Genomic DNA, 27,820 nt, shown 5'->3' with positions numbered 1-27,820 from the left:
TATTGACATTTTAAACCTAAGATAGCATACCCTATTCAGCCATCTTTCCCCAGAGCTCAATTTGCTCAGAGGTTTTCCTTGGAGATATCTCTGCTTTTCACAACTTGTTATCTCCCTTCTCTTAGGATCAACTACCACATATGAACCTTGCCAAGTGAAAAAACAGTTGTCAATTTTGAGTCAATTTAGCCACGTAAATGTAATAATGCACTAGCAATTGGAAAACATTTTTTTTTTCGTTAAAAACGTTCCAGTCTTAAGTAAGATTAGCAGAAGCTACGCAAAGCCATTTTGAGTTTACCCAAAGGAAAATGAAAACAAAATGGATGATTTCCTTCGTAAAGTAGAAATAACTCTGCTTTGCAATGTTATTTATAATTTTAAAACCTCAAGGAATGATTATTCATAGATATGTGGAATGGGAGGAAAGTTAAACAGTCTGTTCACCCTCTCCTTCACTGAAACACTGCTCACTGTTCTTGGTTAATGTATTTTAATTTATTTTTAAAATACAAGTTGTTCTTTGCCTGAAACACGTCTCAGACGCTTAGTAAAACTTTTTTAAAATTATTTTCTCCTCAACATATTCATGTACAGTCAAACAGATAAGCAGCATGCTCTAAGTTGGAATCCAGGGAATACAGAAGAACACCTTTCTCAATGTTGTCATTTAAATGACATAAACTCAAATGCCACTTGGGGCAATGCTATTCCCTCAAAGCATATATCTTATTTCATTACATATGTATGTATTCATCATGTTTTATTTCAAGCCTATAAAATATGGTATACTCTTGAAAAATCTGACAGATGATAAAACGGCATGAGGGTGGTACATGTGCTTGTTTTCATACTTCTGCATAACTGCTGATTTCTTTTATTTCAATCAGCTGTCGAAATTGGTTGACAATCATCAAATTTAATAAACAGCATATGGGCCTACTCATGTATGTGAAAGACCTGTTCTTTCTTTCTTTATCCCACGTAACATGCTCTTTTATATTTCAGATAAGTAATACATTTCAAGGGTAGGGAGAAGTTGAAAATAAGCCATATGCCGCATGGATTTCACTGTAAAAACAATAGCTAAATTTATTTTAAGGATACTGTAAAAAAAGAAACTAAGTTTTTGTGTTAGTATATTCTAGTTGCACATCATGCACAAAGTATATTTGTGCATCCTGTTATTGTACATTTTTTTCTGTTTTCAAAACGTAGTTTTATTAAATGTTATGTTCTGTGGTTAAAGGTTTGTAGAAATTTAAATATTAACATCTCAATTGATGGGGGTACCTTATAACAAGAATCTTAACATCACCCTATTTTAAAACAAAATTTACTGACCGAATACAATGAATATCTCCAAAGAATTTCAATCCAATTGAGAGAGTTTTATGGTAAAAACATATTTAAAAGATCAAGATAAGAAAAATCCATTCCTTAAAATGGGGACTGATGTTTTTAAAAGTCTGATTCTTAGAATATAAAGAAAGAGATGGAATATATTTCAATATGTTAAATGTCCAGAATATGATATAACCCTGAGTCCCTCTTGCCTGTCCTACCAACATGCCTCATTCTGGTGTAATTACCGGTCTTGGAGTCCAGGCTTGTACTCATCAACCTTGACCTGCTTTCTTCTGTCATGAAGCAAACTCATTGTCCTATTCTAAACTAACCCTTGCATTTCTTAACATTAAAAGCAGTGTATAAGGATATATATCAAAAGCAGTATGTACATGGAATATTATCTTTTGTGAAAGCGGAAGTGCTTCTAAAATAAACGTGATTCTAAATTTTCCTACATGAAATTCAGATTTGCAATGTCAGGCTGTGCATGATTAGAAATGCCAAAGGTGTAAATCTAGAGTAGTACCTAGTCTTGAGATTTTTACATTACAACAGCATACCATTTTTACTAGGCATTACTGGAATATTCTCCAACGTGTATATTAGATTCCTTTACAGAGGCAGTCATGTTCCTACAAGTCATAAATTTAATAAATCATCAGATATATAGCTTTCATTCTCACATTTACATTACCAAGTATTTTATGGAGCAATTTCCTTACTCATGGCAGTGAGACTGTTCAATGATATAAATAAATAAATAAATACTCTTTCAACATAAATTCCTTAACTGCAAAGGAAAATAAATATTGGAGTCTCCCAAGAATAGAGTTCACTATGAAACAGAATACAGTTATCAGTAGGGTCTATCTTGGATGGCATCCATGAAGGTTTATTACCAGGAATATCAGAAGAACATTATTATAGCAAACTACTGAAGCCAAGGACAGAGCCATGGCTGGCTTCCAATGCTCAGAGAAAGATCGCGAAAAGCAGAGTGAACTACAATACTGAAAAGGTTATTATAAATAACTGGTACATTTACCTCAGATTATCAAAGGTTTCAAAAGAAACTTGAAATACCAACTCTGTCCGTGTCAGACTCAGGGCATGAGTTCTTTATTTGTTGAGACCTGTTTTTCTGCATTAGCCCTGCCAGGCCTGAGTACTACCAGGGAATTCTAGGATTGTGTTAGGCAGAAAAAATAAAATAAAATAAATCCCATGTAAGTAGAATCAGAGCCTTAGATATAAAAGAATAGTTGAAAAGTCCAGTATTTTAAATTTCTCTAAAATAGAAGGACATATTTCTAAGTCTGTATTGTAAACATACATGTGCACATTTTAGTCTTTAAAGGAAAAGAAAAAAAAAAGCACTATAAGGCATTCAAAAAACAACTGCCTTCAATTAAACTCTATATTTTTTTTCAGTATTTTACTTAAAGGATCACCTTAAATGCCAAGTTGATATGTTAAGAGACAATGATTCAGCTTTAAGGCACATGCACTACAAATTTGCTATTTATAATTTATAAAACTTCCTTTGACATAGGAAATAGTATTTTTTTTAACAATATAAAATTGCAATTATAGTAGGAGTCTGTGAAGTTTGAAATGTTTCAAACTGTTGACTTTAATAGAACATTTCCAAAATAGAATATTTCTAAATGTATAACTTATTATTCAAATTATTTCCAAGTTGTGCTCTAACATGCTTGGGCATGAAGGTTGGAATGTCAGTGTATGTGTTTGCTTGTGTGCATATGTGTGTGTGTGTGTTTCCCCACTGAGCAATGTCAGATTTTCCTAAAGTTCTCTCATATATTTCAGAATGTGTATAAAAAAAATGTACAGTAACTGGTAAGTCAAATCCTCCACATGTGGGTCCAATAAGGTAAAATATTTGCTCTCAAAATCATTTAGAAATGCACATCAGGTACAAATAGATAGTTCATAAAGTCCAATCAATAAGGAGACTAGCTAAATGAAGTGCCAAAAATATTAAAATGGATCCTCTAGCTCTTAGGAATCAATGGCAGTAAACTTCCTTTAGAAAGAATGTGTCTTAGCAATAACGTGTAGCCATATTTCTCAAGCTGCTAAACTAAAAAGAGCTCAGAGGCACACACTCTCCATGTAGCTCCTAGTGTGCTTTCTGTTCTTTTTTCTCCTACTGAGGCAAGGGAACTGCCCTAACCACTTCAGAAATGCCCTGTCTCCTTGCCAGGAAGGAACCGGAAGCCTTACCACTAATGGTAAGATATATGTGATAATTACAAAAGAGCAGCAGGGACAGATGGGGGCTGAGACTTGCTTAATGACTAGGTCAATTATTAGCAAGCTAACTATGCCAGCTTCTCAGTAGAAACAGGCATTTTTACTTAACTCTACATTGAAATATGCATCATCTTTTCTATATATGTGTTCCTTAGTGCATGTGATTCCAATATGTTAAATTTTAAAACACACATTATTCTCATTTAAAAAAAAATTTTACAACATCTTAACTGCTAACCCCCAACTGAGTAATACATATACTTTTATAAGGCATATTTTGACTACTAAAAAACTGTAAGAAGAAAAGTTATTGAGAATGAGGAAACTTGGAAATTTTCTTCCCTTTTTTTGTTACATAATACATAGTCTCATTTAACTTCTTTATGCTGGTGATTTTAAAATTCTTTTCTACTTTATTTGAATTTGCTACTGTATCTGAGAGAGTTTCTTATGCTTAAACAAGTTTAAACAAGTCCAGTAATTTAGATCAACTGGTAAGTGTAATTAAAATAAATATTCCCTAGGGAGGTGGTGGTGTGGTTCTTGTGATGTAAATATATTTGTGCCCAAGTCCTGAAATAGATATTTTCTCATTTAATCACAATTTATAAAAATCATAGTATTTAAAATAGTTTTTCAAGCATTTTTGAAGTTAGTGATAGACATGGAAATATTTTTCCTATGTATGGTTACAGAGAGCATAGTTTGAAAGACAAATCTCTCAGTTTACACATTTAGCAGAAATTTGGGGGTTATTTTGAAATTTCCAGGATAATATCAAAAGTATTAAATAAACTGTCTAAACATCTTTTTATTGCTTGCTTTACTGAATTATTTGCATACTTTAAAATTTAATTGCTTTATTTCCAACATCTTTTGGAGTCATGGGATCAACTGCAGAATCAGACTCTTAATGCAATAATTTCTTAAGCTTCTTCCCATTGAGTTTTCTTTTCTACTTCAGTAGAAAGATGTAATCAAAGTGTGTGTGTATGTATGCATGTATGTCTGGAAAGAACTCCTAGCAAAACACAGTCAAGGGAATTTAATCATCAAGCTAAACAAGTGATGAAAGGACCTGTTATTTATTCTTACATTACTTTGAGTAAACTATATTTCTTTACCTGGCTCATGATACTGAGTCTACCATCCTGTTATTCTGAAATAAACAAACAAATGTAAATAAAAACAAACAAGACCTCATCTATTGGTTTCCTTTGTATTTTTATGATATGAACACTTAGTTACTCCACTTATGATCCCATGTATCAACATTCATTTCTAAACCACAATGTACATTGGCTCTTGAAGAGAAATAAAGTATTGGTTTATGCAAAAGAACAAAAATCCATTGTGTTTTCCAATACATGAATAAAAATAAAACTCCCTGAAAAGTAAGTAAGGCATTAGATTACTGCTTGCAATATATACAATAGCAGCAAACAAATAAGTTGATTTCCTCAAAAATTTACAATAAATTAATGCTTCTGATAAACATAAAATAAATGTCTTTTTAAAATGGAAATAATCATAATGGCTACTATGGGTTTTCCTGAGCACTGAATATAGTAATGCAAATATAACCCTTTGGAGTTAACAGCAAACACTAAATAATAATATAATAATAAATAATAACAACTAGCATGTTTCATATACCTAGAATTATCAGGTATTAGTCACAATCCTATATATCTTCTCAATTTCATTATCCATAAAAGATAGTCTCTCCCTTAGACTAACTACATAAAGCAAATGAGTGTGCAATATTCTCAGGTAAGCATGAATGTACTATGAAAAATTGGTTTATTAATCTAATTTTCCCCTCTACTTATTAACCTTTTGTTTTAGATATCTAATTAAGATACTATTTCGGGCTGGGGATGTGGTTCAAGTGGTAGCACTCCCACCTGGCATGCATGCAGCCCAGGTTCGATCCTCAGCACCACATACAAAAAAACAAAGATGTTGTGTCTGCCGAAAACTAAAAAAAAAAGAAAATTATATATATATATATATATATATATATATATATATATATATATATATACATATATATATAAATATATATATAAATTCTTTCTCACTCTTTCTTTAAGAAAAAATTAAAAAATAAAACAAAGATACTATTTCATGATTTCTGCAAACATTTTTGATAGATTTTTCCACTTCAGTTTTTTTCTTTCTATTCAGTCCAATATTCTTCTCTGTGTGTATGTATGAGAAGGAGTTAATAAATCTTTAATTCATTTGTCTCTGACATTCAACACAATTCTTGATGACTTGGTTGCTTTGAAATCACTTTAGCCTTTCTGCTTGAACTGTATTGTAACTGGGTGTTTAGCACCATTCTTTTAAAATTATTTCAAATACCCATAAAGGTTGATTTCTATATTAATAAATGTATTTGGTTTAATTAATGAATTAAATGGAGATGTGAATAAGTTCTATGAATGGGTGCCTACTTGCCAGATTCTATCCACTCTATTATTGGCCATAATCTTTAGAAGGCTTTATTTATTATCTTGACTATTTGAGCGTTGTCCGTAATGCCTTTCAGGATGACTCTGCCACTGGACACTGAATGATCTTTAATAATTTGATGAATATCTCTGTGAGTTACTGGTTTCTGTCATTTCCTATTCCTTCACAATAAATTGAGAAAAATATGTGCAGGCCTCTTGCAGACAGAAGCCATTTGGCTGGCCGAAAGTAAATGTGACACACTGTTAACATATTTTCTTTCTCTCTGGTTTTCACAAAATTATATTTGTGATAAATACAGGAACTTGTTCACAGGAGATAGAGACCACGTGCTCTTAGCCTAGAGAATTGGAAACCTGCAGGGAACTCAAGAAGGACAAGAAACAACTCACCTTTATGACTAAACATGTGAGGCCAGTGAACAAATCTGAAAATTAGAAAATCATCATGCATTTAAAAAATGTTGTGAACATGGCAATGCTGAGTTAAAATGGAGGAAAATGGAACTATACAACCAGAAGAATTTTTTAAATATTACATCTGTATACCATTGAACATAGTTTTTAAAAAAGAATTTTGGAATAATTTTTATTAATGCTAATTTCCCCAAAATATATGTTCTTATAAAACTTCTCAATAATTATTTGAGGTAGATAAGGTGTTAATGATTATACTTATATTATTATAATTATATTTGCATTTTTGTTACATTATTCTCTAAATGATGAAGACAGTACATAAATTGATCCAGGTTCACTTCCAGAAATATGATGGAGTCTGAACTAGAAAAACTACATGTAGCTCTGATTTTTTTGTGAATACACATATTACATATTACAACATAGATGGATTAAATTAGATTTAAGGATTTTTTAAAACTGAAAAATTATGGAGTAGAGTCTTTTAGAAGTTATCCCAAAGGAAAACAGTCAGAGATGGCTCATATATAATGTTTTAGTACAGAAAATTAATTATTTAATCCCCCAAAGGTCATAGACAAGGTGTTATAAGAGAGAAAATGAGCATGGGATGGTAAAGTTGGAAAAAGCAAAGGAATAAGTTTATTCGAATAGAGAAAATTAAAAAAAAAAAGACCTGAGAGTCAATCTATGGAACAGTCCTTTAATTCTCCTTCAAAAATGAAATGACTAATAGAGAAACTCAGAACTTTTCATTAAAATAAAGAAGAGTAATGTATTTTCCAAAACTTAAAAAAAAAACAGAAACTAAATAATCAAGTAGAAAGTCCTGTACTTTGTGCTCTGAAATAAAATGTTTGTTATTTAAGAAAAACACGCATGGATAGCTCTAAACCTATGGGCAATTGCTAGAACTAACTTAATAGCTACTTGATCCTGGGGACATAGATAATTCTCAGACATGGGCTGTAAGAGAAAAGCATGGGACTTGATTTCACAAAAGAGGATAAAAACAGTCTAAGGCTGAAATAGGCAAGAATTAGATTTTAGATCTTCATTATTCTGGGAGAAAATGATGAACCAATGTTGTCCAGGAAACTTGCAGAGCCTCTCAAAATTGAATTCCCAAAGAACTGGTGAAGGCTGAACACAATTGATCACACTGAACAAAGGGCGATAGCTTAAAAGAAAAAATCCTGATAAAATGCAGTTCTGTGTGAACCTGCTGTGTCCAGTCACTTGTTCAAAGATGATGTATGATTAACATTGCTTTCACCAAAGTTAAGGGAAAGAATAAGGTTGGTACCCTAAAATTCAATGTCCTTAAGGATTTGTGAGACTGAACATTACCTTGTTTTGGATGGGAGTTATCTGGGATAATAACTATTTAAATAATTATTTTCAGTAATCTTTTAAATAATTATTTTAAATATTATGTATCAATCCAAGGGTGTTTGAACTTCACGTGTCAACAGTGCAGAAACTGTCAGGTAGACAAGACTGATGGATAATTGTGAATGTCTAGATAAGGCAAAGAGCTTACAGAATGGACCAGCACCAAGAAAAGCTAAATAGTCTAGTTACGCAAGGATATCTAAAGCTAATATTGGGGGAAACATTTATGTGTTTTAAAATAATATGCAAAACTTTTAAGATATAATCCCAAAAGTAAAGAGAAAACAAACGATAGTCATAAACATTATGTTAGAATTGTGCCTCAAGAGTACCTCATGAGTGCCTCAACAGATCTTCAGTCCAGGCCAGGATAGATTTGCTTCTATAGGTCTAATCAGGCCTCAATGGTTCTGGGATAGGAAACACTTCCAAGATTATCCTTATCAGATAATATTTTTAAAGGAACATTGATTTGTCTTGGATCTCCTTAAAGAAAAGGAGAAGATGCTTTGGAGAAGATGCAGGGGACTTTCTATCTCATGAATGAGTATTCTCCTGTTCTTAATTTAATAAACCAATATTCTATGTTGGCATCAGGATTTTGTAATATTTTTAAGAATTGTTTATGGCACTTGGCTCTGTATAATTTGGAGGCACTGATAAAATTATATGCACCTAGAAAAAAAATTTCCAGATACCACTCAAGCACCACTTGGCAATTCAAGTGGCTTCTCTTGTTACACACTACATTTATATAATTCTATTCAGTATTCCAGGAGAATGGAGAGTGCATATGCCAGGCCAAATAAATGCACATATCTAGGGATTTTTGATGAAATGAATAGATGTATGAATTGCATTTTTCACTTAGAATTTATTATGTAGCAATTAGTTAGAATATCTTAGGCTGGAGGACAAGTTTTACCAATATAGTCCTTATTTGTAATTCTTCCTAAGCAACAAAGAATTCAGAGAAAGGAGAAGAAACTTAGGGACGTTGATAGCTGTTATTTTAGTCAGCTTTTTAGCTGCTCTGACCAAAGACTTGATAAGAACAATTTTAGAAGAAAAAAACTTTATTTGGGGACTCAGGGTTTCAAAGGTCTAAGTCCCTAAACAGTTTACTCCATTCCTCAGGGCATAAGGTGAGGCTGAACATCATGGCAGAAGAGTGTAATGGAGGGAAGCCACTCACATGGTGATCAGGAAGCAGAGAGACTCCGCTTGCAGATACACAATATATACTCTAAAAGGCCCCCCCAATGGCCCACCTCTTCCATTCACACCCTACCTGCCTTCAGCTACCACTCTATTAATTCCTATAAGGGGATTAATTTGCTGATGGGGTTAACTAGCTCTCATAACCCAATCATTTCACCACTTAGCATTCTTGTACTGTCTCATGCATGAGCTTTTGGGGAACACCTCACATCCAAAACATAACAGTTATATTTCCTGTGATTCAAAAATTAAAAAAAAACACAGAAAGTGACATCCTCCTGGCAAATAATTACTAATATGTATTTGCACATAATATATTAGAGGTTTTCCCTTGAATGGTGTACTAGTTGTGGCAAGCATTATTGACCTGGGTGCTGTGCACATGTTGAATGGACTAAAATTAGTCTTTTTATGATGAAATTTGAATTTATTTCTCATTCAAATTCCATTTTTTATTATTTTCTGTTCTGAAGCACATCTACTTGCATAGTACTATTAACAATTGACAGATCTGTTATAATATTAAGGATCTCAAAATTACAAAATATTTTTGTTGTTGTTGTTGTTGATAACTGAAACAATGTCATCAATTGCACCACAAATGCAATTAATCCAATATTCTTTTAATTTCAAGTAAGTAAAATGAACAAGTTATTGCACAGTATAATATAAAATGTAAGAGTCATATAATAAGACAAAGGGAGTCTAAAAGAATAATTATTATATGATGCTTGTTTCTTGTCTTCCCTGCAGCACCAAATATTTGACAACCACTGCTTTCCTGATTCCAACTCCCTGTGTTAGTCTGCCATATTTTATTGGCTTATTTGCTTTTTATTTTATTTTATTATATTCCCACACAACCAATAATTAATTACATTCTTACAAGGACCCTCAATATTATTATCTCTATTTTTCCTAAGAACACACTGAGTTTCAGACAAGTCTAATAACTTAAAGATTTCCCCCAACATGATTTTATTTTTAATATACCTCTCAGCCACTCTTACTAAAGCCTTCTCTGTTACTCTCTTATATTTCAATCCTCTGCAAGCTTATGTTTTGGTATCATCACTTATTTGATGTCATTTGCTTAAGTGATGGTCTCATCTATTCCCAAAAGTCCATCATTACTGGTGTGCTAATGACTCCTAAGACTATTTTAGTTCCATTATCTATACTTTCAGATTTCCAATCTATATTCCCAATAGCCTGCTGGATATGACTTGCATTTTTCAACGATGCCATAAATCCTACAAGTTTGCATCAAACCCACAGAGATGAGCTGTTTTTTTCTATTTTCCCCAGGTTGGCAAATGGCAGCACTCTTCCCTCCCTTTTCAGGTTGCTATTTTTGGCTTCCCTCTCTATTTTTGAAAAACCTACCCACATTTCTTCTTATCAAAAAAAATCTACTTACTCATCTTTCAAGGCTTGGTTACAATTTTTCACATCCCCAATTTCTCTGGTCCTTGTTGTATGGAATCTTCCCATATACTATCTTTCATACATTTATTGTTATCTATCTCTCTATCTATCATCTACTCATATATCATCTATCTCTGGATACTGGGAATTGAACCTAGTGTCATTCTACCAATGAGCTACATCCTCAGTCCTTTTTATTTTTTATTTTGAGCAGGTTCTTACTAAGTTGCCCAGGCTGGCCTTGAATTTACAGTCCTCCTGCCCCAGCCTGCCAAGTAGATGGGATCACAGGTCTATGTGACCAAGCCTAGCATCCTGACTTTATGTTTAACAATATAATTCTGTCCACATCATTCTCCATTGCAATATGTAAACATGTAGAAAATGGTGACCATGTCTCATTCACCTTTGGATCCTTCATGGAAATTTGTGTAATTACTCAACAAATGCTTGCTCAATTTAAGTAAATGAATTCTCATAATACTCTGCATTCCCTGTTCATTGTATAAAATTTCAGCTATAGCTTCTGTGACCTTTTGCGATGAATGCTGGGTGGGTGAGATGTGGCCTCATATGGAATAGGAACAATGTGCACAATTCATCCCAGGGCACTGTAGCTGCAAGGAATGCAACCTCAGAGCAGTTCGTTAATCACAGATCACATGTGGGTCCCCTTCTGACATCATCATCTAAGATGTGAGCATTTTAAAGCAGATATATCATAGAAAATATATTTCTAAACAGAAATGAATAAGTTGGAAGTTTTTAAACAGCTAATTGCTATTCTATTATCTATTTATCACCAAAGCATTTTACACCACTGGACACCAATTTCATTGGAACATATAGTTTTAAAAAATTATTTTCCTTTGAGATTATCACGTCAAAAGTTAAAAGCCTGTTTTTGAGGAGATATTTAAATCTGCATGCATTTTAAGTATTTTATCATTCTACTAATGAATCTATAATCATATTTTTGGATCACAATGAGAAAGCAAACAAGATGAGACTCAAAAACAAAAATTCTACCTATGTAAATTAAGGAAAATTCACTACAAAGATTTTAATACAATGCAACCCATTGTCTATATTACAAATAAAGAGGGAATGAGACTTAAACAGAAATAACCATGAATGTAACTTGAATCATGAAATAATAATTACAAAACAATTTGCAACCACCACAAAAGAAATGAATTGGTTTTCAAAAAATAAACCTAATGTGATCCAATCTACTCTACTCTAATGTGATCTAATCATCTATTTAATTTGAGAAGTATAACTGGTCTTCTGAAAATAAATAGAATAATTTCAAAAAATTATTTACAAGCTATTATTAAATTTGAAAGACCTCATTTAAAGCATACATGTGACTAGTAATTGCCCATGGTTATATACAAGAAAAGAGACATAAAATTAATGTTTTATAGTTTAGATTTGGATTTAGCTTCTGCTGACAATTGCATCAATGCTAAATTCTAGAGGTTTTGAAATAATTGTGTTTAGCAGCAAAAAAAAAAAGAGTGGAAAATAAAGTCTTATAAAAGAAAAAAAGAAGATGTAAAAAAAGAAACAGTGACATTAATGTGATTATAGTAACAAAATTTAAATAATCTGAATTTATTTGGCTTAAACATGAAACCTGTAATCAATTTAATAATTATTTTAAACTGGATTGAAGATGGGTAAAGAGAAAGTATATAAGGCAAATAACACTTCAGGGCCTTCTTCCAACCCCAAATTTTATTTATGAATTGTAAAATTTCCAATAAATGCATGTATAATTATTCCTCTGTAGAGTTTACTTTGCCCTTTTTCTGTACCTTACACTACTCTGAACTTCTCTAATGAGCTTCCTATTTTTCACATTATACTACCATTAAGGTTGCTACCATTAAGGTTGCCTCTCCCCAACATAAGGACTTCCATTTTGAAGGCAGGGATTCTTTTTTTATATATTTAAACTCCTTTGGAAAATCTTTGTTGTAGATTATCTTTAATACAAGTTGATTGGATCAAAAATAATAATCACAGCTTCCTCACCTTGTAATCACTCTGTGAAACAAGACACCAAAGGCATTGCTATGCTTTGCTTCATTCAAGGAAAAAATGTTTCAGTTCTCTCAAAAAAAAAAAAAATCCTGCAATAGAAGTGGTACAGTTGGAAATGCTTACTCCAGAAGAGGGACATTGAGATGACTCAGTTTCTCAATAATTGTGCCAGCCCCAGAAGTGAAGAGTGCTGACTTAAGAGTCACTGTGTTACTGTTTATTTACCACAGAGAAGTTGCTTAAGAATATTGTCATATTTTACTAACATAAATATTTTATACATAATTCTGGGGAAAAATTCAGAGGAAGTCTAGAAATACATATGATTTAGATACACAGAAAAGGAAAGCAGGAAAGATTGGAATAATGCCTTAACTAAGTAAGGACTAAACAACCAAATTCACTGTCAACAAGTAAGGTAAAAAATCCACAGAAGCCCAATGCTTGGAGAATCTGAAGGCAACAAAACCACTAACTGACCTCCAAAGTCACTTTGAGATTTCATAAAAGCTCATTCCCTTCTTGAATGTCATAAAGGTTCAGCAGAGTGATGTAGTTTTAAAGGACCAAATTAGAATAAAAAGGGTAATATGGCCGCACGTTTTATCAGTATTAATTATTAATACTGAGATTAGAAAAGAAAGGACTGAGAGTCTGGTAAGCATGTTAATTGGACATTTTTTTAGTTCATTTTTCCTGACATTGTGAATATTTTGCCGCAGTTCAAAGGGAAATATACACCTGAAGAATAATGCACTCAACTGGAACACTGGATATGAATGTAAAAACTTTAAAAAAGAGGAAAAAAAAAGATAACGATGGAAATTCCAGACCTTGCATGAAAAAGAGCACAAAGAACTGCTCTGATTCTATGTCAGAAGAGAGAAGGCTTCCTTTCACTCATTTAGATCTTTGCTATGTTTTTAAGTTACTGTCGCTGAGGTCATCCCATGTTACCCCATGAAAATAAATAAAAACAAAAAGGACTGGAAATTATCCAAGATGAGAATATTACTCCAACCAGTAATTTTAAAATGCTGTAATTGTAAGATTAAACATTTTATGAAGGCCAAGATTAAGCCATTGTATTATATCAAATCCACTTAGATTTATAATCAAAATTATCTATAATAAATAAAAACAGCAAATAATTTCATCAATTAACAGCCAAATTATAACTACTGTTATTTATAAACTATTGCATGCTATTATCTCTTCAATTTCTTCCACAGTACTGTGATTTGTAGTTGAAGAAACTAGGGCTGAAAATGGTGAGAAAATTATACTCTTAGTCTGAGGTGAAACCAGGAATCAAACTGATTTATTAGATTGCAAATTTTTTTTTAATTCACTAGATTGTATCCTCAATGCTGCCAATTCTCCTGTAGGTGAATTTTTTTTTTCAGATTCTTTCAGATTGTACTGTTTATTTTAGTGGAAAATTGAAAAGTAGCTGCAGGACATATCTTGCTTGGCTGAGACCTGGCTTAGAGATTGTCCCTACAATTACTTTCTCTCTATAATCACTATGAAGTAGAAGGAAATTCAGCCCTCCTGAATGGGTGGCATGAATACTTCTTGAGGACACTTGGGAAATTCAGAACCATGTCACAGATGACTGGAAAAGTAGGAAAATTAATCTCAGTGAGACTCTGGCAACCAAAATGTCAGGAAGAAGCACAAAACCATGGAAATGAATCCATAGTGATATGTATTATTATTTTCCTACAAAAATAGTATGGGTGAGCATTTGTTTTTGAGATATAATACTTATGCCATTCAGAAGTCTGTGAGGCTCTTGGGCATGATGGAAGAGGCCACCTTGTCACATTACCCAGTCAAATGAGAGGACAACAGTGCCTTGTGGACAGATACCTGCCGATAATTGGGTAGGTAGGTGGGAGAAAAGGAGATGGAGAGGTTCCTTTATCCTCTACAAAGATAATGTGTTTATTCTCCATTCTCACTACCTTTGGCCTTATAAAAAATGGTGGTTTATTCCCAATGAATCTGCATTTACTTCTAAAATTTCATGGCAGATACAAAATGGATTCACGGTGCGTTATATCATGTTTTAATTATCAAGAACAAAACACTCCAAACACTTGTTTAAAGCATGTCTAATGAAGAGATGAGGTATAAAGAATGAATAGAACAATGGCATCTATCATATGTAAATTTGAAAAAGTAAGAAAGTTCAGAAGTGGGAATTTCAAAAACATTGGTGTATAAAAGTCAAAGGTACTTTTTCTGAAAGATTTGAGAAAATCAAGAAGCATAAAATTAATTAAGGATTTAGAGTTTCCAACTTGCTAACCTCATTTACCTTTTTAAAATCTGTCTGATGGATTACCTGCTGTGTTCCTACATTATTTGTAAGGCATTCTATTTGTAAAGGTTTACTTAAGAAAAAAACACATTGTGTTCATCTCTCTTCATTCTTAATCTGACCACAGTTTAAGTTGTCAAGCAAGAAAATAAACACTTATTCCATTGCGGCATGTCTTAATCATAATTATCTGTGAAGGGCACTGTGGCAGGGGGTGAGACCAGATCTCCAGATGGCCCTTGCACAGTATGATTAAGGGAAGATCCCAACATGTCTCCCACACTACCCTGCTGTGGTGCCAACCTTTCCACCCACCTGGCCAGTATCACCAGTTAGACTCTTGATTTTTACAATAAATGCATTACCTCTTATTAGAACTCACATATGTTCTGTGGGTTGAGAAAAAGGCCTTAGAATTACTACTGCCACACCTCATTAACTTATATTATAAAATTTACTCTCCATCTCACTAAGAAACACAAAGTCTCTTTCTGTTCTCTAGAGGAAAAAACACAAGGACAACTGGATGTTCAGAGAGGATCACAGATTGTTGGATGGGAGTAAGATTTCATATTTAATGTAGTTAATTACTTAAAGATGATCAGAAACAAACAAGGATTAAGTGACCTACAAACTGCTGATGGCAAAGTTGGGGTTAAAGTCCAACTCAGTGTTCTCTGTGTCTGAGCCACACATAGAAATGGAAAACTAGCTTTGTAAAGATGATCTGGAGGGGTCTTTTGAAAGAATAAATAGGTCAGTGGGCCAAGATATATAGACAAATAGACCAAGACACTATTAAATCACACTTCAATAAAAAATCTGAAGATTGCTGTATCATCAAGCTAAGGGTGAGATTGGATGCTTTTAAAGATAATATCTGCTTTTTACTTGAACATCAGTTTGCTGCTCTACCTTTTAATTATTTTAACTTCTTCATTGTCAAACATTTTATCATAATAATTTGCTATCATGTTTTAAAATATCTTATTCCACTAATTTTTAATGAGATAGTAAAGAATGAATTACCCCAATTTCATCAATCAAAAGATCAGTATGAAATCATAAAGTTGATTACTAACTATTAGTAATCTTTGCCATGAATGAATATGTAATTCACAAGCTTTTCCTAAAATGTTTTTGATTGGCATAATTCTCATTATTACTTTCTAAAAGCCCCAGGGCTATAAAGTCTATAGATTTGGATCATCAAAATGGTGGGTCTCATTCTACCATACTCATGTTGCATGAAATTGTGTTTACTCTTGCAGTGCATTCCTTTTCCTCAGCTAGTCAGAGAAGAAAACTCCATTCCTTATTTGGCACCAACGTCTGTTGGAATATAAGTTAAAGCTTGTTAAAAGAAGAATTAACCCACAGGCCTTCTACATGAAATTATTTTATTATGCTAAAGTACAGAAGGCAGATAAAAGCTTTAGTAAAACACAAATACATTTCAATGTCTATTTATTTAAATTTGCCTGTTTCAGTTACTTCCTTGACACAGCATCTGTGACAACTTATTTTTATCCTTAGCTATCCTAACTTATTCCTGGTTGGCATCATGATATTGGAATGTTATATGTTATTGCATTGCAAATTATCTTCCAAACTTTACAATGGAAGTTAATCCAAAACAGTTAGTGAAAACTGCATTATTTCACACAGGTTAAAATTCAAGGAAAATATATGAGGTAATAATTAGGAACTAGGACGGCATCCAAAATAGTATTTCATGGAAAATCCAAATGAAAATCCAATACAAATCCTGATTAAAACCTAACCAAGCAAAACACTGCAGATTACCTGGATTCCAATTAAATGTGACAAATGAATACTTGACAGGTTTCAATTCCAATTCTATTTATGTCAGAATGACCCATTAATATCAAAGATGAAATTACCAGAATTCAAGCAATACAATTGTGCTTTCTGGCTAGATGAGTAGTCTGAAAACGGGAACTCCATCAAAACTGTGAGTCGAATGTCCACTGCTACGTTTGGATCACTCAAAATGTATCACATCTCTTTCTGTCATTACCTATACATTGGGACCAACATGAATCACAGCTAGCAGATGCCAAATCGTTTATATAAACTCTGCATTTCAAGTGTCAGTCACATACAAAATCAGGAAAAAGCAGTTATATTATCATGGGCCTTGCTATTGACAAGATACAACAGATGTTTACAAAAAGAACTAAAAGCCTTTTGAGGGGAATCTTAGTAAACTTTCTGTTCTATTTATAAGCTCACCTGTTGTTTTCTATGACATGTATGCTTCATAAAAAGGAATTGATATGTATTTGTCACATTTAATTATGTTCTAATTATTCATAATTTCTTAATTATTTTAAAGATGTTGAATGGCCTTAAACTCACAAAAATGGAAAATAACATTAAAATGTCTCTATAATGCCAGTGTACAAAGTCCTTTCTATTTCTATAACTGACATTCAAAAAAGGCTCCATTGTGTATTATATTACTAATAACAAAAATAAACACTTTTTAAAACATAAAATTGTTATCAAATGATGATCTAAGAAATAGTAATAATAAAATAATAAATTAATACTGCTTTCCTCAGTAGATAAAAAATATATATGTATACATAGATGCTTACATATGTAGGTAAAAACTATATTTAAATAAATCTTTAAATATTTGTATATAAATATACTTAAAGATATTTCATATATGTTATATATGTAATATCTTTAAATTTTATTTTTCTCCAAAGAATATTGAATAGACTTGCCTCAAATATTCATCAGCACTTCAATTCACACCAAAATTTTATACTCACTTAAAAATTTTAAGATTTTATCTTAAAAATCACATCAAACTCCCATCCACATAAGCACACAGCACCATACACACAGATAAGCATGCCTTTATAGCCAGAAGGCAAAATGCCACTTAACATTTGGATAATTAATCAAGAGGGACATCAATTATCAAACCCTGGTAGCATATCTTCTCACCTGATAATAGAGTGAATAAATAATTATTTGGCATGATTTAGTTTAGCAATTCTTTAACTTGGGGTCATTTATGAGAATATATATACATATACATATATATATATATATAAACTGGATTTTAATATTCATAGGTAAACTTACAGAAGGAAAAAGCAATCTTTTTCCTGCATTAATATGCTGTACGTAGCATATCATCACTGAAGAAACTACCATATAACAAAAAGTTAAAATTTTCTACTTCACTAGAGGATTGAGATAGAGAAAGACATAAATCCATTTTGAGTTTTCACTAAAAACAAAATTTCCTTGATGCTCCTTCCTTCCCTTATATATGACCATATCTTTTTTATATACAAAATAATGATGAATTTAGGAAGAACTTGTACCATTCCATTAACTGACATAAATTCATCCTCAAACATTCACTTATGATTTGAAATCCAGAAAATGGATTACCAAATTGCCTTTGGGAACATAAACAAATGTGAACAGTTTTATAAGTACTGCTGCAATATAACTTTATGATCTAAATGAAAATGTGCATAAGGTAAATTGTAATAATTATGAGAATAGCCTCACAAAAGGGTAAGAATATGGAGAATTATAATTTGTGTTCCTTCCTTTCTCTTGCACAAAAGTGAGTGACATCTTACACTTAAATGAGAGAGGAACTCTAATAGTATTTACTGCATACTGTGGAGAGCAAGACAGAGCTGTTCTCCTTCTCTGACTCAATTTCAGTTAGCATTGAAAGGAGAGCTTTGAAATGTTTTTTTCCTAAAAATCTAGGGGGTAAGGGGAGTCAAGCAAGGTGTGTTTATGGTCATTTCCTTTCACCAAGACTGGACAGTAGCAATTGAAGAAATAGTTGCATGACAAAAATGAGTAGAAGAGAACTACCAGAAAAGATCTTTCTCGGTGGCTATTATTGAGAAATTGTGCTCTAATTTAGCATTTTCATAGCAAACACTGCTCTGGTTTTATTTGTATGTGCATTTATTTCTGACAGGTCATTTTTAAATGATGGTGCAATTTTGGTGAGTTTTATCTACATAGTTATGTTGCTTTATTTTGCATTTCTATATTTTAGTAAATATTTATTATTTAAAATAAAATAGTTTTGGTGTCAGCTATTTTATTTTAGTTTTAGACTGACCTTCGCCAAGCCTACTTATTATGGCTCACTAGCGTGATTATGTGTGTGGATGTTGTGTTTGCCCCTACCATTTTCCATATGCTCTGCCTCACCAACACTGCCATCCGGCGTGGTCCTTTCATAGTTGTCCTCTGGGAGTGGAAGGGCACCCAGTCTTGGCCCTGATGAACTCTTACTGCTTGGTGTTTCTGACTCCTCCAGCCCGCTGTCATAGCAACTCTGCAGTGACCCCTGATGTGGGTCCTGAGGCTGACTCACAACAGAAAACGTCACTCTACGAAATGGCTGCAAAAGAAAAGATTCTGAATGTCACTAAGATATAAGATTGTAAATGATCTTATTAAAAAATACATAATTACATACATTAAAATCTACTGACAACTAATTCAATAAAAATTGTTAAATATGTTGAAATTGACTTGGTGAACTATATATCATCTTAGACAATGCTTGGAGCTTGGATAACTGAAAATTTTCTTTCTGAAACCAAGATAAGAAAACAGAAATTTCACTAAAACATGCATTTAAATCTGATATATTAGTTCCATATACTTAACCTTTTTTTATTCAATAGTCTTAATGCTTTTTACAAACAGAATTCATGAAAACAAGGATCAGTGATGTAGCAATAAGTGTTGAACTAACCCAATGTCAAAAAAATACATCATTTTAAAATACCTCATCCGTGAGATATAAAGTTTTAAAAGAGTTAATGCGCTGAAACTTTACATAATTATTAAAATTACAGCTGATAAAAGGATTCCAGATGCAGGGCTAGGAAATTAAAGTATATTTATTACTTCTTTTTATAAAATTATTGTCTATTTAAAATTGTATGAATCACGTTAAAGTTTTTTTAAACAATGAATGGAAACTAATCTAAAAAGTCTAAACATATGTTTTACTATGATTATAATTAGTTATAAAACAGTAAAATCGTGTGCAATCTTTAATTTGTATTTAAAAAGTTCTGCAAAACTTTATCCAATAGGAACCAATAATTTATTATGCTGATGATAATGAACAAACTGAATATTTACTATAGATGAAATGTACAGATTATCTGAAATACATAATAAAATAAAAAAAGAAACACTTAGGCTTATTAAATGAGTAAACTAATATCAGATAGTGGCTATGCTCCATATCAACAATAATTTTGAAAAGCAATCAAACATTGTCCCATAATATCTTTCTGAAATTATTCTTGGCAATAGTTATATCCACTAAACTCTTGTGTGAATGTGAAGATGGCAGAAGTGTATATATTTTTACTTTATAACTTGTTCTTTCCACCATATAGCATCAAATTAAATTTACCAGATAATAATGAAAAAATGAAGAGCTTTTTTTGTACTTTTGTAGCTTACATGCTCAAGGTACAAATAACTAATATTAACTGGGGTCAGTAGAATTCTAGAATTGTTAAGAATTATCTGCACAAGATTTGATATTAGTGAGAAAGCTAAGAAAAATTGTGGCATTTCCCTGTAATGTATAAACTGGTTTTGCTAAAGACAATCACATGCTTCCACAAAATTTCCCTTTTTTTTGTTGTAGATAGAAGATTTGCTAAGAATACAGTACATTACTGGTATTTCTCCCTAGTATCTTACCATTCACATACTAAATTGTAACACACAGTACAAAATTCTCTTTTTCATTCTAGTTCAAAATCAAATTATTAGAATAGCTAAATCTAAGAGTAAAAGAGAAACCTTCAAATCACATTGTTTTCTTTATAAAATTTCACTGATTTGGGTCGACAATATTGAAAAACAATTACAAAATATTTCTATTATAAATTGCAAACATATTATGGGCCAAAATTTACATGCAATGTGCTCTAAGAAACACTATCCTTATTTTACTAATTCTTCTCACATTTCTTTATATTAGTATCATTGTACATTTTACTCTGTATCTAAATAAATGTAGAAATATATTTGTATTTACTATGTTTCACCTTTGGTGTGAATTTTCTTTTTATAAAATTTTTCCCATTTATCCCTACTAGCTGACTGCACAGTATCTGTGATTGATGTCTTTGTTGTCACCTCAGAAATAAAACCACTGACAAGTCTCCTAAAATCACATTGCTCTGCACACAAAAGATACTCTGCAAATACTACTACACAATGAAATTGTATTATCAATGTTGAATTTAGGCAAGAACTCCAAGGGTCAGGCAGACATATTATCACCTCAAGACACAGAAGTGGGTTAAAAATAGATATATGGATATTGAAAGATAAAAAAAGGTCAAATGCTACACTTAATTCTATTTTAATAACTTTCAAATCTTTTAGGATCTGGCTTTTCTAACACAAGAAAAATTTTCAGGATGAATACAGAAATCCGTAAATAAAATTAATAAGTTGAAAGAAGAAAAATAAGAAATCATGAGAAATAGTGTTTCATTTTGATATAAAAACAAGAAAGAGAATGACATTCATGTGGAGATATTAATCTCAGAATCTGTGTTTACATGCTTGTTCCACCAAAGCAGTGATCGGAGAGCAGAGATGGGTTATAAATTATGTTTGCAATGAAAAATGTCAAAAATAAAATAATGATTGCACTGTAACAGGTTAAATAATGACTGCCATGAACATTTTATTTACTTGATTTCCTACCCTATTGTGATTATGAATATTTTAATCTCCGTAAATTATTTTAGAAGCAAGAAGAGTATAATTTTAATATACTAAGATCTATTTATTTAGTAACAGATAGATTCATCAATGCTTCCTTTTTTCTGTAAAAATCTTTTCCCATTTAAAATAATATCTGGATGAATGAAGAAATAATTTATAATAAAAGTACAAAATAAAAAGTATTACACAAAGGATCAGAATATGCTGTTGCATCATTTTTATGTACAATTTAAAATGTGGCCTTAGAATTCTACAAAGCATTATTAGCATTTATAGCAATCACTAAATCTTAAACTGATAATTGTGAAAAATTAAATTCTTACAGCAATATATTTAAGTTGTTAATATGAACCAAAATTGGTACAGATTCCTATCTTTTTAAGAATAGTCTATGGATGCAAAGAGTTAAAATTTAATTCTAGTAGTATATCATATATATTGAGTTAGACAGCTAGATAGATAAAGAGAGAGGAAGAGACAGAGAGAGGCAGACAGACAATATTTATATGCCATCTACCATCATTAGCTTGGGTCTATTGAGAAGGTGGTTTATAACATTCATAGCATTTATAACAGTGGCTATGACACAGAATTCAAGTTATCTTTATATTCCAGGAAGCCTCATTAAAGTGGAAATGCAAAACAGTGTTGACTACATAGCAGAGGATAAATTTGCATTAAATACGTGACTTGGACTTTATCACTGATACTCTGAAGCAAAATGGTTTAAATGATGATTCTTGAGCCTACATGCACCTTACAATCACCCCCAGAGAACTTGTGGAAAAAAATAAATTCAAATTCTTGGCCCCAACAGAAGCCCAGTGAGTCAGCATTCAGGTGTGACCTGGATCTTAGTAATTTTTAAGATCTCCTTGATTGATGAAAAGCACAGAGAACAAAGAAAAACCCTATGGTCAGGAAGAACCTATGTAAAGACATAAAAGAAAGCAAACTGTTCCAGGAAGCCAGCGAGTTCTCTTGGGTTGTAGCAGTTTCCAAGGAAAGTCAGTAGACTCTTGCATGGTTCCATCTTGAGACTCAAAAACATGAGCATGAAGATACTTAGTGACCTGGAGTGATGGAGCTTTGTCTTTTTCAGTCTTGGCTAATAAATGATTTTGTGTTCTGCAAAGCAAACTGATCTATTTTAAAAGAGAGAAATCAAAGCGCTTGAGGAAGAGTACAGGTCTTCTAGATTACTGAAAGGGTGAAGAGAGGCTAGTGTCCTGAACAAGTAAGGCAAGCAGGAGAACTCAAAGAAGATGATTCTAGGGGCTGGGGCTGTAGCTCAGTGGCAGAACAGTTGTCTGGCACATGTGAGGCACTGGGTTCGATCCTCAGCACCACATTAAAATAAACAAATAAAATAAAGGAATGCTGTCCATCTACAAGTATAAATTTTTTTTTAAAAAAAAAGATGATTCTAAAAAAAATTGGTGGTGGAAAAGAATTCAATTGGGTGAGCAAATGATGTGATTAAAGGGTCAAGATAGAAAACACAATCTGATCATTTCTTACAAAAAAAGGAGGAAGAAGAAATTTGAAGGCAGGCAAATGATTATACCAAGACATTTTGAACTATAGAGAAACATTTATCTAGCAAGGGGGTAAGGTTGAAAGAAGGTGGCAGCCATGAGAAGGAATAAGCATGGCGCTTTTGAAGCAAGCCTGTGTGGATGATTGGATTCAGTCATTAATCCACTTAACATATTTATTTTGCACCCATTATGTTACAAGGTTTCAACAATAGTTCTACACACTGGAAAACTCATAAGTCTTATAGGCTACAGAAACACTCAAAATACAACACAATCGAGTTTCCAATACAATAGAGGCAGGGAAGAGATGCTGTAATCTGTATGGGATTTAGGTGCATGGATTGAAATCCCTAAAGCTGTTTGAAAAAAAACATACATATAAGGGCCATATTTGATGGATCAGCAAAAAGGGATACAAAAACAAGTGAGCAAAAAAAATCAGATCATATTTGAAACTAAAAAGCCCAGTATTCAGACATTTCCAGAAAGAAAAAAAAATTCTTATGTGATTAAAGGAATTAGAAACATTAAGAAGAATACTCAGAATCACAGGTCCATTGGAGTCATCTATTAGAAGGTCATTGTGGCTAAAAACCTCCAAACCATTGCTAACAAAGAAAAGTGCAAATATAGAACAAAAGAAAATAGGCATACAGCAGTAATTTTGAAAAATATGACAAAAGGGAAGAAAGTAGTATAGCAGCTTAAAGAAAAAGATCTGTGTAGAGTTTTACTTATCTAGTTTTGTTGTCTTCCTTCATTGGCAGTGAAGTATTTTTTTTTTAGATGAAAAGATCAAGATGTAAGCAAAAACAGATGTCCAACAATAGATGCTGAGAGGGGACTTTTTGAAAAACATCAATACATAAACTAACTAGAATTACAAAAGAGATTAAATTTTAAAAATTACAAAAGGAAATTAAGCAGTACAACATGTGAATTTCATTTATGGGTGTCAGTATGTCTCTGTGTGTGTATGTTTAATGAGAAAAAAAAAGGAGTGCACTAAAAATAGCAGAAAAAGAAAAGAATTCTATTTTAAAAAAATTAAAAAGCCCTATAGATTTTCTGTGTGACCTTGGGCAAGTTAGCTGACCTCTGGTTCTGATGCCTTAGGCTCAAGGTCTGTAGAATTGAGATAATACTATCTGCCCTTTACCAACTTAAATTCTCTGCGAATTAATGAGATCATTTATAAAAAGAGCCTTAAGCTCCCTTAAAGACACATACTATAAAAGGTACCATACCTCAGGCCACAGCTATATAACTGGAGCTATCTCACATCATTTTTTAGTAATTTACAAAGCTTCTAAACAGAATTTTTAAAGTCCATACAAAATTTCAATCCTAATTATCCTACTAATATACTTAGTTTTTATTTTTTAAATGCAAATTGTAAAGCAAATATGTAGAAAAAGCAATTCCAATCTGGTCCTTCACTGAGCATGAGTATTTCTGCATTGGTTTATTTTAGAATGGTATTTATCAACAATTTTTGTTCTCCATTATGGCACACTACAGACTTTCACTTGAGGACACACCCTCCTACAAGATCTGTGCCAATATGTTAGAGGTCATTGCAAATGTATTCAAAAGCACAATCCCTGGAGCACTGGATGCATCTTCATCCTCCCAGGGCTCCCAATTGACTAAAATGCATTAGGATTTACCCTGCTTTAAACCTACCATAGACCCGTAATAGGCATCCCTTTTCTGCACACAATTTTATTCCCTTTATTTTCAGGAAATCTAGAGGTCACACAGGAAGTAGAAAAATGCCTTACAAGTCCTCTGTCTGTCATGCTTGCTTTTCTGCTGTCAGGGGACCTGGGGATGGCAGCCTCTTCCTCCTCTCCCCTTTTCCATGGAAATGTTGGTGAACCTGAGGGGCGGGTTGTGTGATTACAGTGATCATTTTTATTTAAAAAAAATAATTTCAGGTACTTAAGAGGAAAATTAACAGAAATTTAATAAGTTGAATGTTGTGTGGTGTACAATGTAACATATTCAGAAGAGTCATTTGCATTTAATAGTTTTGTTTTCTGGGGAAAAAAAATGTGAGCAGATGCTAAAATCCGTATTTTGGAGAGCTGGAAATAAAGAGAGAAACAGCCTGCCTACATTAAGAGAAGATTTGTAATACATCTGGAGAACAGAAAGAAGGCTTGTGTTCCAGCAACATCATTGTTAAGCACTCATGCAGAGTTTCTAAGGCACAATGAGGAGAACTTCTGATTCATTATCCCTTTCTTTAGGATTGTGTCTCTATTACTAATATTGTAAAACAGCTGACAGGGAACCCAAGTCTCTAGAGCCCAGCATATATAGAGGTAACAAAAAAGGTCCCCACAAGCTCTGCTTTGCTTCAGATATTGACCAGTAGTCAGATCCCATCCTACTTACACATTGTCTCCAAGGAAAATTAAATAGATCAATTTCAAATTCATTAGGGGATAGAAAAAATTTTCTAAAATAATTATTTTTGTGAAAAAGTATATAGAAAGCCAAAGTCAAATTGTACTACAGATATAACTGCCTGTGTTTTTACTTTATCTTGCACATAGATTTTAGAATTTGTAAAAATTTTATAAAAGCATGAGTATCCTCCAGTTTTTGAAGCACTTATATAATATTATGTACCCTTTTTTTAATAGAGAGAGAGAATTTTTAATATTTTTAATAACTAAGTTTTCAGTGGGCACAATATCTTTATTTTATTTTTATGTGGTGCTGAGGATGGAACCCAGCGCCCTGCACATGCCAGGTGAGCGTGTTACTGCTTGAGCCACATACCCGGCCCTTATGTACTCTTCATATCTGTACATTTAGGAATATCGAATTTGAAATTAACATTAATGTGTCTGTTATTCATATTGTGTCATTAATATCTTCCATTTTCAGAATATGATCATTATTAAACCTGTATAACATTTCAGGTGTTACCTATTTAAAGTCTTTTTCAGAAAGTTCACGTACAGTTTCTAGGAAAAGCTGAAAAGAACAAATGAATACATGTATATGAATGGTAACAAAACTAACATTTTATTAATTCTAAACTATCTAATTAAATGTATCCATCACACTCCAAAATCAAATAGTATGTCCATATCAGACAAACTTAAAATATTTGCTTTCTATCAATATTAGCAAAAATCTTTAAAATTACAATGTATCGAATAAACATGGATTATTTTCTTTGATATAACAGTGGTCAGTTTTATAAAAAGAAAACAAAAAGTCTTAAGTTCTAGGAAACTGTTATATGCATTACTTACAGTAAAAGAGAACATACAGCAAGGGACTAAGAGTACAGGCACTTTCCCATTTTTTATAACCTAGTGACAGTACCTTTATAGGGATTTTATTTTCAAGAGGATAGTCCCCTAAGGATGCTATGTATTGAAAAGAACCTCAGGTTAAATCTTTTTCCTTATTGAATACTGCTATGTCTAACAGACAACTTTATTGGGAACTTTAAATCTGCACCTTCCTTTTTAGCTTCAGTGGTTTCTCCATAAATTGTCTCCTTATCTGGAGCTCACATACAGCTGTCTCAGTCACATCAATTATTTCTGAATGGGCTGAAAAGGCTTTTTTATTTTTTCCAATTCACTTAGTTATGTCCATCAAACAGAGTTCTAATGACTCTCTTTGTCAGTCATAAAGCACTGAAACAGTCATGGAGCAGAACATTGCAGTATTACAAGGAGAGCTGCCTTTTATTTTTAAAGAGGAGCTATCTAATACTGGGAGGCCTTTCCTTGCAATGAGCGGGCTCTTGATTAATCTGCAAACATCCTCAGCCAGCAACAGTGCTACTGAACAAACATACCTAGGATTCCATGGTGCATTAGTTACAGGATATCTGGCAGAGCACTCAAACAGATTTTAATCAGGTCTTTAAACTTTTTAGGGGCATCTGCCTTTACTGACATCTCAAGATCCCTCTGTACTTCAAACTGCCTTTCTTTCTTTCAAGTCGATAGCAGATGAAAGGATATTAAGAAGAAACATGTTGAAACATTTGGATCAGTTAATTAAAACTCTCATTTGGGAAAGGTGAAGTTAAATAACTATCTCCTTTGACTGGCATGCAGTTACATATTTGACATTATTGTTTATATTATACTTCAGAAACTAAGAACGCAGGTGGTACTTTTTAGTACTTTTTAAACTACTTAATCATTATAAAAGAATAATGATACTGGTATTTAAAAAGTAGCATCCAGGATTGTGCTAGGATTGCACTCTTTATTTCACTTAGGTCACTTCTCCTCATGTGTCGTATTAATGTTCTGATTTTGCAAATGACAAAAAAAAAAGGAATTTCAATATTTAAATTACCCACAGGAGCTTCTCTAGCCTAAAAGTGTAAATTAGCATTTTGGTGGTTTTTTTTTTTCCTTCCCTCATCAAAAATATTAAAGAACAGAATAGCCCAAGATCTGAAACTATTAGTAAATATAGGCAAACACTTCAAAACTTTTTTTTTAACTTCAAAAAAAAAAAAAAAAGATATTATGTTCTGA

General features: G+C 32.4%; 1 protein-coding gene across 8 annotated transcripts in view; it reads right to left on the bottom strand.

The window, feature by feature from the left end:
* Positions 1-27,820, bottom strand: part of Pcdh7 (protocadherin 7) — a 396,676-nt gene that overhangs the window by 191,741 nt on the left and 177,115 nt on the right. For 2 of the 8 annotated variants that reach the window (XM_005319896.5, XM_013356268.4), the window contains exon 2: positions 19,162-19,378. The exons of 1 other annotated variant lie outside the window; for it this stretch is intronic. In XM_005319896.5, the coding sequence (XP_005319953.1) occupies positions 19,162-19,378 (217 nt within the window). Of the gene's footprint in view, positions 1-19,161; positions 19,379-27,820 lie in introns of those variants that run through there. 5 more of the 8 variants (XM_040292560.2, XM_078021172.1, XM_078021170.1 and 2 more) reach the window with 3 other exon arrangements.

The sequence above is a fragment of the Ictidomys tridecemlineatus genome, chromosome 9 (assembly GCF_052094955.1).
Source record: "Ictidomys tridecemlineatus isolate mIctTri1 chromosome 9, mIctTri1.hap1, whole genome shotgun sequence".
NCBI classification, from domain to species: Eukaryota; Metazoa; Chordata; class Mammalia; order Rodentia; family Sciuridae; genus Ictidomys; species Ictidomys tridecemlineatus.
This window is presented reverse-complemented; position numbering and strand designations above follow the sequence as displayed.